Consider the following 13,231-nt stretch of genomic DNA (forward strand, 5'->3'; position numbering starts at 1 on the left):
CAATGTTAGTCTATGGTAGCAAAAATCAGGAGTAATCTTGTAGCATCCTTTTTGACTAACACATTTTCTTAAATGCATGGGTTTCCCAGAGCTCATTATCAGATGCATAGCGTGGTTAGACTTATGTAGGATATAAATTGGAATGAGGCAAGGGGAAGACAGGTGATTATGCAGGTGAAGGTTACATGTGAGACAGAATACAAGTATCTTATCAATGAGCAATTTAATTGTAATGTTAAAAACTCATTGTGTTTGAAATCTCATTAGCAACAAGAAAAACACAATAATGATGCTAACATAAGAATTAGATTGTGTAACAAGCCCAGATATCTACTTTGACCCAACAACTGTACCAATATACACATGAGATTAGAAGCACCTTCACATGTCCTTTGTCCAATGTGACTTATGCCATCATCTGCCAGCAAAGCTCCTTTGGAGTCTACATAGGAAAAGGGGGACAATTTTTGTGAAAAAAGGTTAATGGATACAAGTTTGACATTGGGTCTCAAAACAAGGGCAAGAACTCTTAAAACAATGACTTCTTTAAAAAAATGAGATTTCAGCAATTTAATTGAGTAAGACTGCTGAACTCACATAAGAAGGCTATCTAAAAAGATCTCAACAAATGTAATGAGTTTTTAACACATTGCAATTGTTAATTGATAAGGAACTTGTAACCTGCACCTGCATAACCAGTTTATCTCCCTCCCCACCTCCAGTGCTGCTGAAGATTTGCATTTTTAGATTTAGGATGAGGAATTGCTACCCTCTAAACTTTAGCCTGATCTTCTTTTTTCCACTTTCTTTATCTCAATTTAAACCCTACATCAGTCCAACAATGCATCTAATGAACTGAGCTGCAGCTTGCACAATTTTACATATTTTAATAAAGTATGAGTGTCAGAAATAGTGCTAATAGGTTCTTTCTGATTTATGGCCTCTCTATGAAACAAATTTGTTTTGTATATACAAGATTACTGTTACTTCATCTGCATTGAATTTCCAATGTGTGCATAACAAGAGAAGATGCAGCAGCTCAAGATGGCACTGTGTGCCATTGTACATGTCTGCAGTTTGTAAATACAATACATCCCAGTGGATGTACTTGGTAATTTTCTTTGCTCAGAAAATAAGGGAATACCTTCACTTAAGAGAGCAAGACAAATTTGAACATAAAATTAAAAAAACAAAAAAGATCCCAAAGACAATTTGGAAGATACAGGTGACTCACCTATTTTCTCTGTAACACCCCAAATACGTGTTCCATTCTTCTACATTAGGCAATAAACAGACATAATTTGGTGGAGAGGCAGGATAATAATTGTTATGCCAAAACCTGATTTTCATGTTACTGGTGACAGCCCCCTTTATGGATTTATATTTTGTGGTCATGACCAAGAGGATGGTTGGAATGCAAGAGTGGGAGGAGATGGAAAAAAGTTGTCTCATGCCTCAGCATTTCCCTGCCAAACAAAGGCTTCGATTTTTGCACAGCAAGATCCCTCCAATGCCTCTCTCCTTTGAAAGAAAGGGGGCAGTTCTGGTTCGGGAGGACGTAAACTACTGTTATGGGGAAACTGTTGAGACCTTCCAATGGAAGAGCCTATTTAACAGAAGCCCTTATAGCAGTGTTTCTCAACCTTGCCAATTTTAAGGCATGTGGACTTCAACTCCCAGAATTCCACAGCCAGCAATGCTGGCTGTGGAATTCTGGGAGTTGAAGTCCACATGCCTTAAAATTGGCAAGGTTGAGAAACACTGCCTTATAGCGAGGACTTCAACATTTTTTCCAATAGAGAACGTTCAGCCCTTTAAAAAAGTACCTTTTCAGACAAGGCAGAAAAGTACAGGGATAGCAAGAGCCCCCAAAACTTCCTGGCCTCAACTTCACTCAAGATTATTCTGCAAACACATTCAACAGTGCAATTTCAACAATACAAACTATATTTTTTCATGGCTAAATAATAGTGCTTGCATGGGAAATGCTGCCATCTAGTGGAAAGGTATATGAATTGTATACTACATCGGAGTACAGTACTACCAACACTTAGCCTGACAACATTAAAAATAATTTACAGTGTCCAGTTTATCAACTGGAAATTCAAACTGCATCAAATAATGAAATAGGTCCTCCTATTTTGCTTTGAACCTGAATTGTATCTAGATGTCTAAATGTATTCTGTTTTCAAGGCATTCTCTTCAAATCATAAAAAGGACATTGGTTTCACAATTCTTTCCTAAATGGAAGAAAAGTTCAGTGAAATTCCCTAGAATGGGATGTAGGTTTGTCCTGTACTTATCTTAATTGCAGAGTGTGACTTTCATGATGATCGCCACTTCAGAGGTCTGTCAGCCTCTTTGGCTTTTAATGCCTGTTACATCTTAGCAGAAGACATCAGTGCCTAGAGCTGGTGGGGTTTTTGTGTAAGTGAAACAAAACTGCCCAAATGGGGCATATAGGAAGGTTGCAGAATGATGGAGATGTTATAGACATATATTTGCCATCTTGAAATAATTAAGCTCAACAGCACTACTGGTAGGTACCAAGATACCTCTGCCTCGCTGTTCTTGCCCCAGCCTACCTCATGCAGATGAGAACATATACCGTAGCTCCCATAAACCCAACCAGTGGTCAGGGATGCTGATGTCCAATAACATGAAGAGAACTCATACTTGTTAATAGAAGGTATCTCTGATTTTTGGGTGTTCACAGCCTAATTTCTTTATCTCTTTTATTCTAGAATTCAAAAATGTACCTGCATTGTCATTATGGTCAATATTAGATTAATAAGTGTGGTTACTGTGTAATTAGTTGACAATTCTAGTGATAGAATTTATAGATATAAAATCTCTGCAAATTTCTTCACAGCCTTCCAAATGGCTTATGCCAATGTCCCAAACTGTCAGACAACGAACCAACATATTGGCAATGAAAACTCCAAGGGTTCCATCTTTTATGACTCTAAAACCAGGTGTAAGAATACATTTTGTTGGAGCTGCAGCACGCTCTTTTCTAAGGATCCCCTCTCCTCATTGTTGCCCCAGACTCAGCACTACTTCCACTACATTCAGAGATGCCAAGGACCTAGGATCAGTTTCTCACTCTCCAGGAAACAAGTTTCCTGCAGTCACCCAAGAATTTTCTATTGATACAAGAAGACATGCCACTTTCTATACCACTAAAATGCCCAGAGGTGATGCTTAATGTCTCTCAAGTTCTAAGAATTAAACCTCAGGCTTATTCATTAATTCAGTTAGTCTTCAATGAAATGATACCTAGGCACAACACTTCCAAACTGATTTGTTGACTCCAATTAAATGTGAAAGGAAAAATGTGGATAATTATTTAAATTTTTAGGAATTATATCAATACTTCTTCTGATTGTTTCTCTCATGATATGAAATTATTTTTGTTCTCTGTGATTTCCTATAAAATTATGTATCATTGATGAATCACTAATGATGCAGTTGAGTGAAGGAATGTAGTTCTCACTTGGGGAATGGGGAAGGGAGGAATGAGTGAAATAATACAAGAGAATATATGTAACTCAAGGCTAAACTGTGGAGTCCAAGCAAAATCCAAAAACACTAGGGTATTCCTGGAAGTTTGGCACTCAGACAATTCAGCCATCAATAGACACATTGAGATAACCACACTTATATACCATTTAAAAGACAAGAAAAATACTAAGATCAGAAGACATCCCTCATAGCAAGCACCCAGATAAGCAAGGATTAACACCAAACACACAATAAAGTGGAAAACAAAACTCTAATCAACAAACTGCAGAGGAAAAAATATATACTCCACCAACACTGGCAGAAAAAAACAACATTGAATATAAACAGGGAACAAATCATGTGCTGACTAGCACTGAGGATGTTACCTAGTTAGGTAACGGAAGCTTTGCAATCAATCAAGCTCAAAAAGAACCAAGGACTCTGCAATAAGTGAACTGTTAAAGAGTTTCAGAAATGATTATTCAGTCCTGAGAAAGAGGAAAGCCTGAGAAATTAAAGAAATTCAAAGTCATCTGTCTTGATTTTTATTTGGTGTTTGATGGGCAGAGATTCTGTTATTCTACCCTACAGCAATAAAAGGCATTGCTGGAAACCTACTGAGTGTTTCTTGAGCGCATTTTTCTTTAAGTGCTGTCAATTTGCCATTTTGCTCTGTATTGAACCCTATCTTAAGATTCATTAATAGAAGAAATTATATTTTAATAAATAAATATAATAGTGATATGGGGTTCAAGTATATTGTGCGTCAATATGAGAAACATCAAAATCCTAGGGATATGTCATCTCCTCTTTTGAAGACCTCCCTCCTGTTATCTCTTTATATCGCTTCTAAGTCTACTTGAGTTAAATTAAAATTCAAATATAGACAGCTATGTGGAAGATAATACATGACCATTCCGATTTACTTCCTGCAAAAAGTACCTCCTAGAAAAGATATGTATGAACTGGATGCCTTGAAACATAAATTGCCATTATTTAGGAATAGCTAACACCAAATATCCAATGACCATGGGTAATTAATATTTATAGCAATACATCTTATAACTAAATAAGAAAATTTTGATCAAGCAAACTAAAATCTTAGACAACAATAATTTACATACAACATGGACAAATTGTAAGACAATAAGTTGCATATTTGATTGCAGGACAATATGAACAACTATTAGCCAGAAAAAAATTACAAATCTCTGTTCAGTCTTTGAGATTTCTTGTTGAATTACAGAAAACAAAATTGGGTAATTTGCTTGCTCAAGATTCTGGAGCATTGCTATCAACCAGAGCAGACAATAAGATAAGGAATTTTCTAGAGCCAATTTCTGTCATCTCCAATTAAAGAGGACTGCAGAGGAATTAAAAAAGGAAATTAATCTTCTGCCTAAGAGAATAACTCTGCCTAAGAGAGTTATTGTGAGTCAGAAGAACTAATTAAATTACATGGATTTGACTTTATATAAAACTGCTTGATAAATGTCAAAAGAATTCAATATAGGATCAGAGTTTTCACTCTACAAAGTCAAAATAGTACTGTGGACAAGATGTACCACACAGAGCACCTCTTTTTTGCCACCTGGGATTTAGCAACCTTTGGTGACAAATGAAAATTAATTCCAGATTAGATTAAGAAAGTATGGGGAACACTTCTATTTCCAAACAGAAATACTACAAAATTTGAGGTAGCATTGCAATTTATTTTACTGCAGGCCAGCATATATTACTTGTATTTTAATAAACTAAGTACAAAATCTTAAATAATCTATATAGTACCAATTTAAATCCTACTTATTTTATAAATATAGGTAGATCTCCCTTGCTACCTCATTCAGCAACTAATAAAAGTTTACCAGTGCAGAAAAAATAACTTTATGGCCATTGCCTACATTTATGAGCTTTGCAGTGTCCCTCGGTCATGTGATTGCCAGTACAGGTAGCCCTTGACTTACGATCTCAATTGATCCCAAAATTTCTATTCCTAAACAAGACATTTGTTAAGTGAATTTTGCCCCATTTTATGACCTTCCTTGCCATAATTGTTAAGTGATTCACTGCAGTTGTTTAGTTAATAACAAAGTTGTTAAGTGAAATCTGGCTTCCCCATTGACATTGCTTGTCAGGTCGTAAAAGATAATCACATGTCCCCTGGGACACTGCAACCACCATAAATATGAACTAGTTGCCAAGCACCTGAATTTTGATCCCATGACTAGGGAATGCCACCACAGTCGCAAGTGTGAAAAACAGTCATAAGTCACTTTTTTCGGTGCCATTGTAACTCCAAATGGTCACTAAACAAACTATTGTAAGGCGAGGACTACCTGTATAGTCAGTACACATTGACCTGTGCCTGACCTGTTGTTTTTCTTTATTTGTCCCTTTGCAGAGCAGAGATATTGGAAAGATTGTCTAAAGACGTTGTTTGGGATTTTTTTTCCTTCCTCCTCCTTAAACATGTGAATGGGGGGAGGGGAAGCATACAATTTCTACTGTGTGTGATCTATGGCCCCATCTTTGCAGAGGCAAAGCAAAAAGATTGGCTAGGAAAGGATTGCAAAGAGGAAGCAGGCACACAAACAGAAGTGCACCACGCTATTTGTGTAGTGGGCTTGTGCTTGGCAGCACCAAAACACTGTCTGCAATATGTATTCATTATTGAGTGCAGTTCCTTCCTCTCCAGTGAATGCAGATACAGACATTAATTTGCTTCTTGCTAATTATCCTGGCACCAGGATGAGCAGTCAAAGGGGCAGAAGAGTGGTTAGGATGCAAATAAAAGCCCAAGGTGTGAAACTTATTTTGTCAGTTATAAGCAGCAGCTATCTGTCAGGCACAAGAAACCAGGCCAGATCCAAGTTACTTCTCTTGGGAACGGTCAAATAAGGCTTTGGAGGATTCTGGGGAAACGAGATTTGTGCCAATTTCTGCTGTGTCAGCACTCTTAAGATCAGCCTCCTCTTCACACTTCCCCCGATTCTAGCTAGAGATTTTTACCAAATCATCTCAGGGACTGGGTAAGCATATTTTGCAAACAATTTTTCCAACTGCAATTTCCCTGATGAAAGATGGCAACCCCAATATATTTTCAGTAATACTTTTAAACAGGGCTTTTTTTTGTCATAGAATGCCCAGAACGGAGTTCCCGCACCTTTTTTGGATGGAACCTTGTAGAGTAGGCAAGGCGGGTTGTATGATGTGTGTGAGTTCCGGCATCCTTTTTTTTTTTTTTTTTTTTTCAAAAAAAGCACTGCTTTTAAAAATTAAAACTGAACTTATTAGGCTTTACTTATTAGTAAAATAAACAGCATTAAAACATAATAAAAAGCAATCACAACTCAGTCAAATAAATGATACTAAATAAGTATATATTTATTTCCATTATTCAAAAAGTAAGTAGATATAGCAACTGTATTTATTTCTTTCCTTTTTAAAATCTACTGGGGAAAAAGAAACAATAAATTATCATCAATCGCAATGTGATTTTTTTAAATAAAACAAATGTTTTTAAAATAATAATCTGATAGCCTTTAAACTTTTACATGGGATTTCTGCTAAAATTATTTTTCTTTAATATACTATCAAATAGCGCTCTTTATCTTTGAAAATCCCTCTGTGCTGTTGCAGCTACTTTTACTTCCAAGGTACAGAATGGAGCCATTTCAGATGCAAGGCACTCAGTGCTGAACAGTTCGTTTCAAGCCAAAATCCACTGAGAAGAAAGCAATAAACTATGACCCACTTAATTTGAGCAAACCAAATCATCACTTTCAATCTTTTGTGGTATTAAGAAAAACAAACAAACCTGTAAGGTCTCTCCAAGATGAATACAGGAGACAATGATTTCATTCAAGAGATTTTAGCCATATGCATACCATATTTAATCACAATAAAATCCAAAATAAGAAAAGTAATGACAAACACTCTGAAAATATGCAAAAGGCAACACATTTTAATCCAACATTGTCACCTTCTTACAGCTTCTAACATGGTTTCTAATTTGTTAATAATTCAGTTTGATCTGGATCTGAAATTTAACATACTAGGCTTCTGCATCAGCTACAATATATTACTGACATTTAAGAAACTGAGGATAATTTCTAATGATTTTTTTTCTTATATCAAGGTGCTTTGCATCACAAAGCCATCCAGATTGGTTCATACAAAGGATTCCTAAATTTCATGTTTAATCCAATAAAGTACTATTAATTTTCTTCTTCTCCTTCTGCATCCCCCTCATCCTCCTCTTCTTCTTCATCCTCACCATGATCACCTAAATCCACGTCATCTTCATCTTCAATCTTTAGAGGAAAAACAGAAATAAAACTATTTAGTGTATTATATTAAATGGATAGCTTATTTTTAAACTTGCTAATTATTTTAAGATATTCAAGTAAATAATTAAAATTTAAATCTATCTCCTTAAGTTTTAAGTTCAAAAAGAGCATTTCTCTATCATCTGAGACCATAATCTTTTTATTATAGAACCTATGATAGAAATTTATTTATTCTATTATGACAAGAGAATATTACTTTCACCAGGCCAAAATCCCCATTTGCCTTTGAACAGCATATTAAAATTAGACTCCATCAAAATAAAAAGCTGGTCAAAATGCAACCAAATGAATGACTAAACTGATTAGTTTGATAACTATAAAAGACTGAAAACGTTTTTATGAACTTTTTGCTTAGAACAGATAAAAAGGATCTGATTTCTGGGTTTATTGATTTAAAAAAAGGTTTATATGAGGAGAATGGAGCTTATGCCATATAATTTTGAAGGGGAGAAAAGTATTAAGTGTCTATAACTGCAACTGCTGCAAAGAAGATCAGTTGCTTTTTTAAGTATTTTCTTTTTCTTTTATTGTTTTCAACATTTTAATAATAATAGTAATAGTAGTAGTAATAATAATAATAATAATAATATTATATTATAATAGTAATAATAGTAATAGTAATAATAATAATAATAATAATAATAATAATAATAATAATAATAATAATAGTTGGAAGGGATCTTGGAGGTCATCTAGTCCAACCCCCTGCTCAGGCAGGAAACCGTATACCATTTCGGAGAAATGGCTGTCCAGTTTCTTCTTAAAAACTTCCAGTGTTGGAGCATTCACCACTTCTGGAGGCAGGTTGTTCCACTGATTAATTGTTCTCACTGTCAGGAAGTTTCTCCTTAGTTCTAGGTTGCTTCTCTCCTTGATTAGTTTCTACCCGTTGCTTCTTGTCCTGCCCTCAGGCACTTTGGAGAATAGCTTGACTCCCTCTACCTTTTTTCTTTTATACTATGTTTACCTTTTAATTTTGTAAGTAAATTCTTGAATGAAATGATATTAAAATATAAATAAATCTGTATAGTAAATTTTAGCTTATAATTATATAGTTATGCAGATGTATAATATAGTATTTCTAGTTGTAAAATTAGTTGCCAAAAGCCACACATCACTGAGAGTAGCTGTTAGAACATGGTGATGGATTCTCTGCTGTTCCCATTTAGAAGCTAGGTGCCAAGTAGAGAGAGAAGTATTTAACGAACACAGCAAGCACTTAAAACTAAACCTTCACTTTTTTCCTTTCTCTCTCCTTCTCCCTCTGCAATGCAGTAGCACTGCAGAGGAGAAAAGTAGAGGAGCGGCGCTTCCAGTTACACCTTTTACATTTTGCTGGTAATGGTCCAGGGACTCTTTCTCTTCCTGTCTCAGATAAGGGACCATTAGCACCCTCAGGCCTTGGTGGCCCAGGAGATATACTGTAGCCCTCATCCTCCTTCTGCAACTTCCAACGCATTTCTGCTCCCTCTCTCCTTTTTTAATATCATCATCCTGCCCAGAGGAGGAAGTCAGAATTACCAACGTGGCAGCTAAACCATATTCTTCTAGACTAGAGCAGTTGATATACCTGAACAACCCATCTCAATGTGAAAAATCAATCTGTAACCCATTAATTAATGTATTTTATGTAATATATCTTATTTTAACAAAATGTTAACATTAGTGTTGTAGTAATACATTTCATACAATGTAAACCAAGGCTGTGAATGCTGAGGCCCTGGATGATACTCGCGGAACTCTGAGGCTCCACAGAACTCAGTTTGAATACCATAGTTCTAAAGGGTTGGTACAAATTTGGGGACATACACAAAAAATAGCTTCGTCATGCATCTAAAGCCATAAAATATACAATGCATTTAGCTCTAAAATTATTCCTGCGACTTCAAGTATCACATTTGCTTTTGCAAACTTTGTATCTTACCGGTTCTCCAAGTTCTTTGAGTTTATTCTTTAATCCAACTATTTTCTGATCCTGATCTGCCAGAAGAACCAGGAAATCGTCTTGTTCTTTTTTAGATTCTGCAATTTCTTGCTGCAGTTTGCTTTTTTCATTTTTCAAAATTGCCACAGTGCTATTAGATGATTCCAGTTGCTGTTTAAATGAAGTCTTCTCCTCATTGAGTCTTGCAATTTCATTCTGGCGCAGAAAAGAATAAAATATTACATTCAGAGACATGTTACCATCCATGAAAAAGTTGTGTGTTTGGAAGGAAGCAACATATGCTTCATATACCATACAAATCAATATCCTTTTAAGGTAATTTATGTGTTCCATATAAATGGTCATGTGCAATGCTTTATTCAGTCTCATCTAAAATCTATTTTTTAGAAGTTTATGCTTCATATAGTTGATCTTTAGTAGCTTTTTAATATCCATTTCCCAAATGCTCTGTCCATTTTTAGAAGCTTAACAAATGATTCTAGAACTGATCTTTGGAGATGGAAGAAAATAAAAGTACAACAAATCTCAGCATGCATTATTGATTGATCATTGCTTAGATCCTCTCTCATCTCAGGGTAACATCTTTTGATATCTCAATGAACTATATATTAAAGTAAAGGAGCTTTAGAATGAGGACACATAATTAAGATTCCAGCAATAAAGAACTATGACTCTACATACTTTAAAAGTACTTTTTTGACCACGTTTATGGGCAATGAGATCCCACATGCCTTGCCTGCTTAATGACTGCAATATTAATGTCTAAACATAATCTGTAAGAGAATATTAGCAAGAAGCAAATTCACATCACAATCAACAATGAGGATTATATTTTTTTCCTGGAATGCCTATTATAATCTAGAGTTAATCCATCAATCAATACAATACATCTAGACATTAAACAAAATTGTAAAAAGCATTTTATGCCAATAATACAAAAAGACTGCAGTTATCACTAAGACAAAACTATAGATTGTTAACTCTAAGGTTAAGTTAAGTATGCAATATCTTTATTAGTATGTTTTACTATGTGTTAAATACCTTTAATTCTTTATTCTCCTGCAAGATCGCTGAAAGTTGTGTTTCCAGGTCAGTTGTCTTTGCTACTATATCAGCGCTACTGTCTTCTGCTGCAGGAACTGAAGTCATTTTCTGCAAAATAAATAACATTGAACAAAATTATAAAACTAATAGTTTTCAGAAACTATAATAATTGTGATTGTCTTATATGATATAGTATAGCTAAGAATCAAATATGATTACTGATGGCTGATGCTGAAAAAGACAAAGAGATTAAGGGGATTACTTCTCTATTTATTATAATTCTCCCCCCACCCCCCACCCCCAAATAAACCAGAAACTAAAAGGCAAGGAAAATTCTTAAGATCCTAATATTTTCTGAAGTTCTTGCTTCTCAACCTGAAGTTTGATTATTTGTGCCCTCAAGTTATCAATCTCCTGTGAGAGAAAAAATATTAAATTCAGCTAAATATAAACATATTTATAGGTCCAAGACTAATCATATCATGATAGATATGATAGTAAAAATATTAATACATTTGAAGTGGAATAATAGATAAAAATAAGACAAGAAAATGTTACCTAGTCTGGTAACAATGTTCAGGAAATAAATTGAAACAAGCTTGGACAGCAAATCACTGCCAAAATTTGAATTGGGTTTGCTATTGAAGTACGGGTAACATGCAGATTTCAGTCTATTTCTCTCAAATATCACAAAAGTTGCTAACTTTATAAATTGAACTTAATGCAGACCAGACTCTTATTCAAAGAAAGTATCAATGCTGTTTTGGTTAAGAATTGATCAAGATGACTTTTATGGATTCTTTGGGCTGATTTTGATGCCCAATTTTCAGCAGGGCATAAAATATTTTACCCATCTCAGATTGCTTCACTTGTAATTTTTATACCTGAAAATACAGCAATATAATTTATGCTAGAGATATATCCAACTTGGATTTCTACTATGTGCATCTCACTGAGCTACCTTTGAAGAAACTTTAGCTCATGAAGGACTATGGAACCAAAGACAATACAAGATTGCCTGTGAGATCAGCAGTGATCCTCATATGAAACTCATAATAGAAATCAGGTTTCTCATTTCTAATTATCTGACACAGGAAAAAAGAGAAAACTGAATTGTACAACTAAAAGCCTACGGGATCTAGTTCCAAAATCAAGACAAGGGCACCCTTTTTGTTCAAACTGTAGTCATACCTCGTGAGCAAGCAATGCATGGTTTCTCCCACTGTCATACAAAAGTAGCCTGACCAAATACTTTAAAATAGGCTACAGGAATTTCCTACCTTACATAGTTCACTATTTAACTGAGTTCCAGTAGATATGTTAGTTTGTAATGATTGTTCTGTTGCTCCTTCAATTGTTGTTGAAAGTTTCTATAAACATCAGACATATAAAAACACCCAGTTGTTTAAAAAGCATAATTTGTTCTGGTTTTATTTTTTTTTAAAAGCAGTAACCAGGATTATAGTTTCAGACAGAGAATTGCAATTACGCAGTAATGATTGGTGCCATCTTGGAAATTAGAAAATTAGCATTTTTTGGCACATTGCATTGAGAATAGAAAATAAATTATGCAAATGGAATTATATTACATTTTTTAAAAATTCTCATACTAACAAATATGCTGGGAATGCCAGGAAGTATTTGAAATAGTCATGCTTTTCAAAAAAATAAATTAAATTCCATTTTTATGCTATGGATTTCTAAACAATTATGAGATTAGTAGATCCATAGTATTTCATCTATAAACCCAGGTTCAGTTTTTAAAAATAAAGCTTTATATACCTGGATTTCAATTTATTTCTAGTGAAATGAAAATAAAAACATATATTGTTGGTGGGTAGCCTCCCATCTTCTATTGCTTTGAGAAATAAATTACAGGAAAGGTATCATATTTTTCTACATCACAAGTTTCAATTTTATGGATTTAAACCAGTTTCAAGTCAGTAAGCGGATTGTTTTTAAAAAAATGCCTATTTTTTTTTTTAAAAAAACAAAACAGTTTTCTATACAAAACCACATTCTATACACTAGTGGTGGCGAACCTATGGCACGTGTGGGCTCCTCCCCCTCCCCCTCTCCACACATGCACAGTCCGGGAATAGCTGCAAGAGCTGGGCGGGGTGAGGAAACCTAAAAGGAGTAGTTTTGCCGGGAGAGTGAGTGAAATCAGAGCCGCCATCTCCCTTCTGCAGTGCAGCCCCATCGACATGAGCGAAGATGGCCCTGGGACGGCTGGGAAGGAGCCCTCACCTGGTGCGAGTCCTGTCTACAGGGTGGCTCTGACGGGGATGGCGGCTGTTGCTCTGAGCCCCTTGACTGGCCAACCACACAGAGAAGCAGGAGGAGGAGGCGGTCATCCCTGCATCACCAAGCCCGGCCCGCTGCAGAT

The 13,231-nt window shown here is 35.3% G+C and overlaps 1 protein-coding gene across 3 annotated transcripts in view; it reads right to left on the reverse strand.

Moving 5' to 3' along the window:
- Positions 1-6,891: 6,891 nt before the first annotated feature.
- USO1 (USO1 vesicle transport factor) overlaps positions 6,892-13,231 on the reverse strand; it is a 67,199-nt gene continuing 60,859 nt past the window's right edge. For 2 of the 3 annotated variants that reach the window (XM_015831475.1, XM_015831474.1), the window contains 4 exons: positions 12,123-12,212; positions 10,840-10,950; positions 9,778-9,993; positions 6,892-7,817 (listed from right to left, as the gene is read on the reverse strand). In XM_015831475.1, the coding sequence (XP_015686961.1) occupies positions 7,722-7,817; positions 9,778-9,993; positions 10,840-10,950; positions 12,123-12,212 (513 nt within the window). In that variant the 3' untranslated portion in view covers positions 6,892-7,721. The remainder of the gene's footprint in view (positions 7,818-9,777; positions 9,994-10,839; positions 10,951-12,122; positions 12,213-13,231) is intronic. The other variant, XM_015831476.1, reaches the window with a different exon arrangement.

The sequence above is a fragment of the Protobothrops mucrosquamatus genome, unplaced genomic scaffold (genome assembly GCF_001527695.2).
Source record: "Protobothrops mucrosquamatus isolate PMUCROS unplaced genomic scaffold, P.Mucros_1.0 scaffold_257, whole genome shotgun sequence".
Lineage (NCBI taxonomy): Eukaryota > Metazoa > Chordata > Lepidosauria > Squamata > Viperidae > Protobothrops > Protobothrops mucrosquamatus.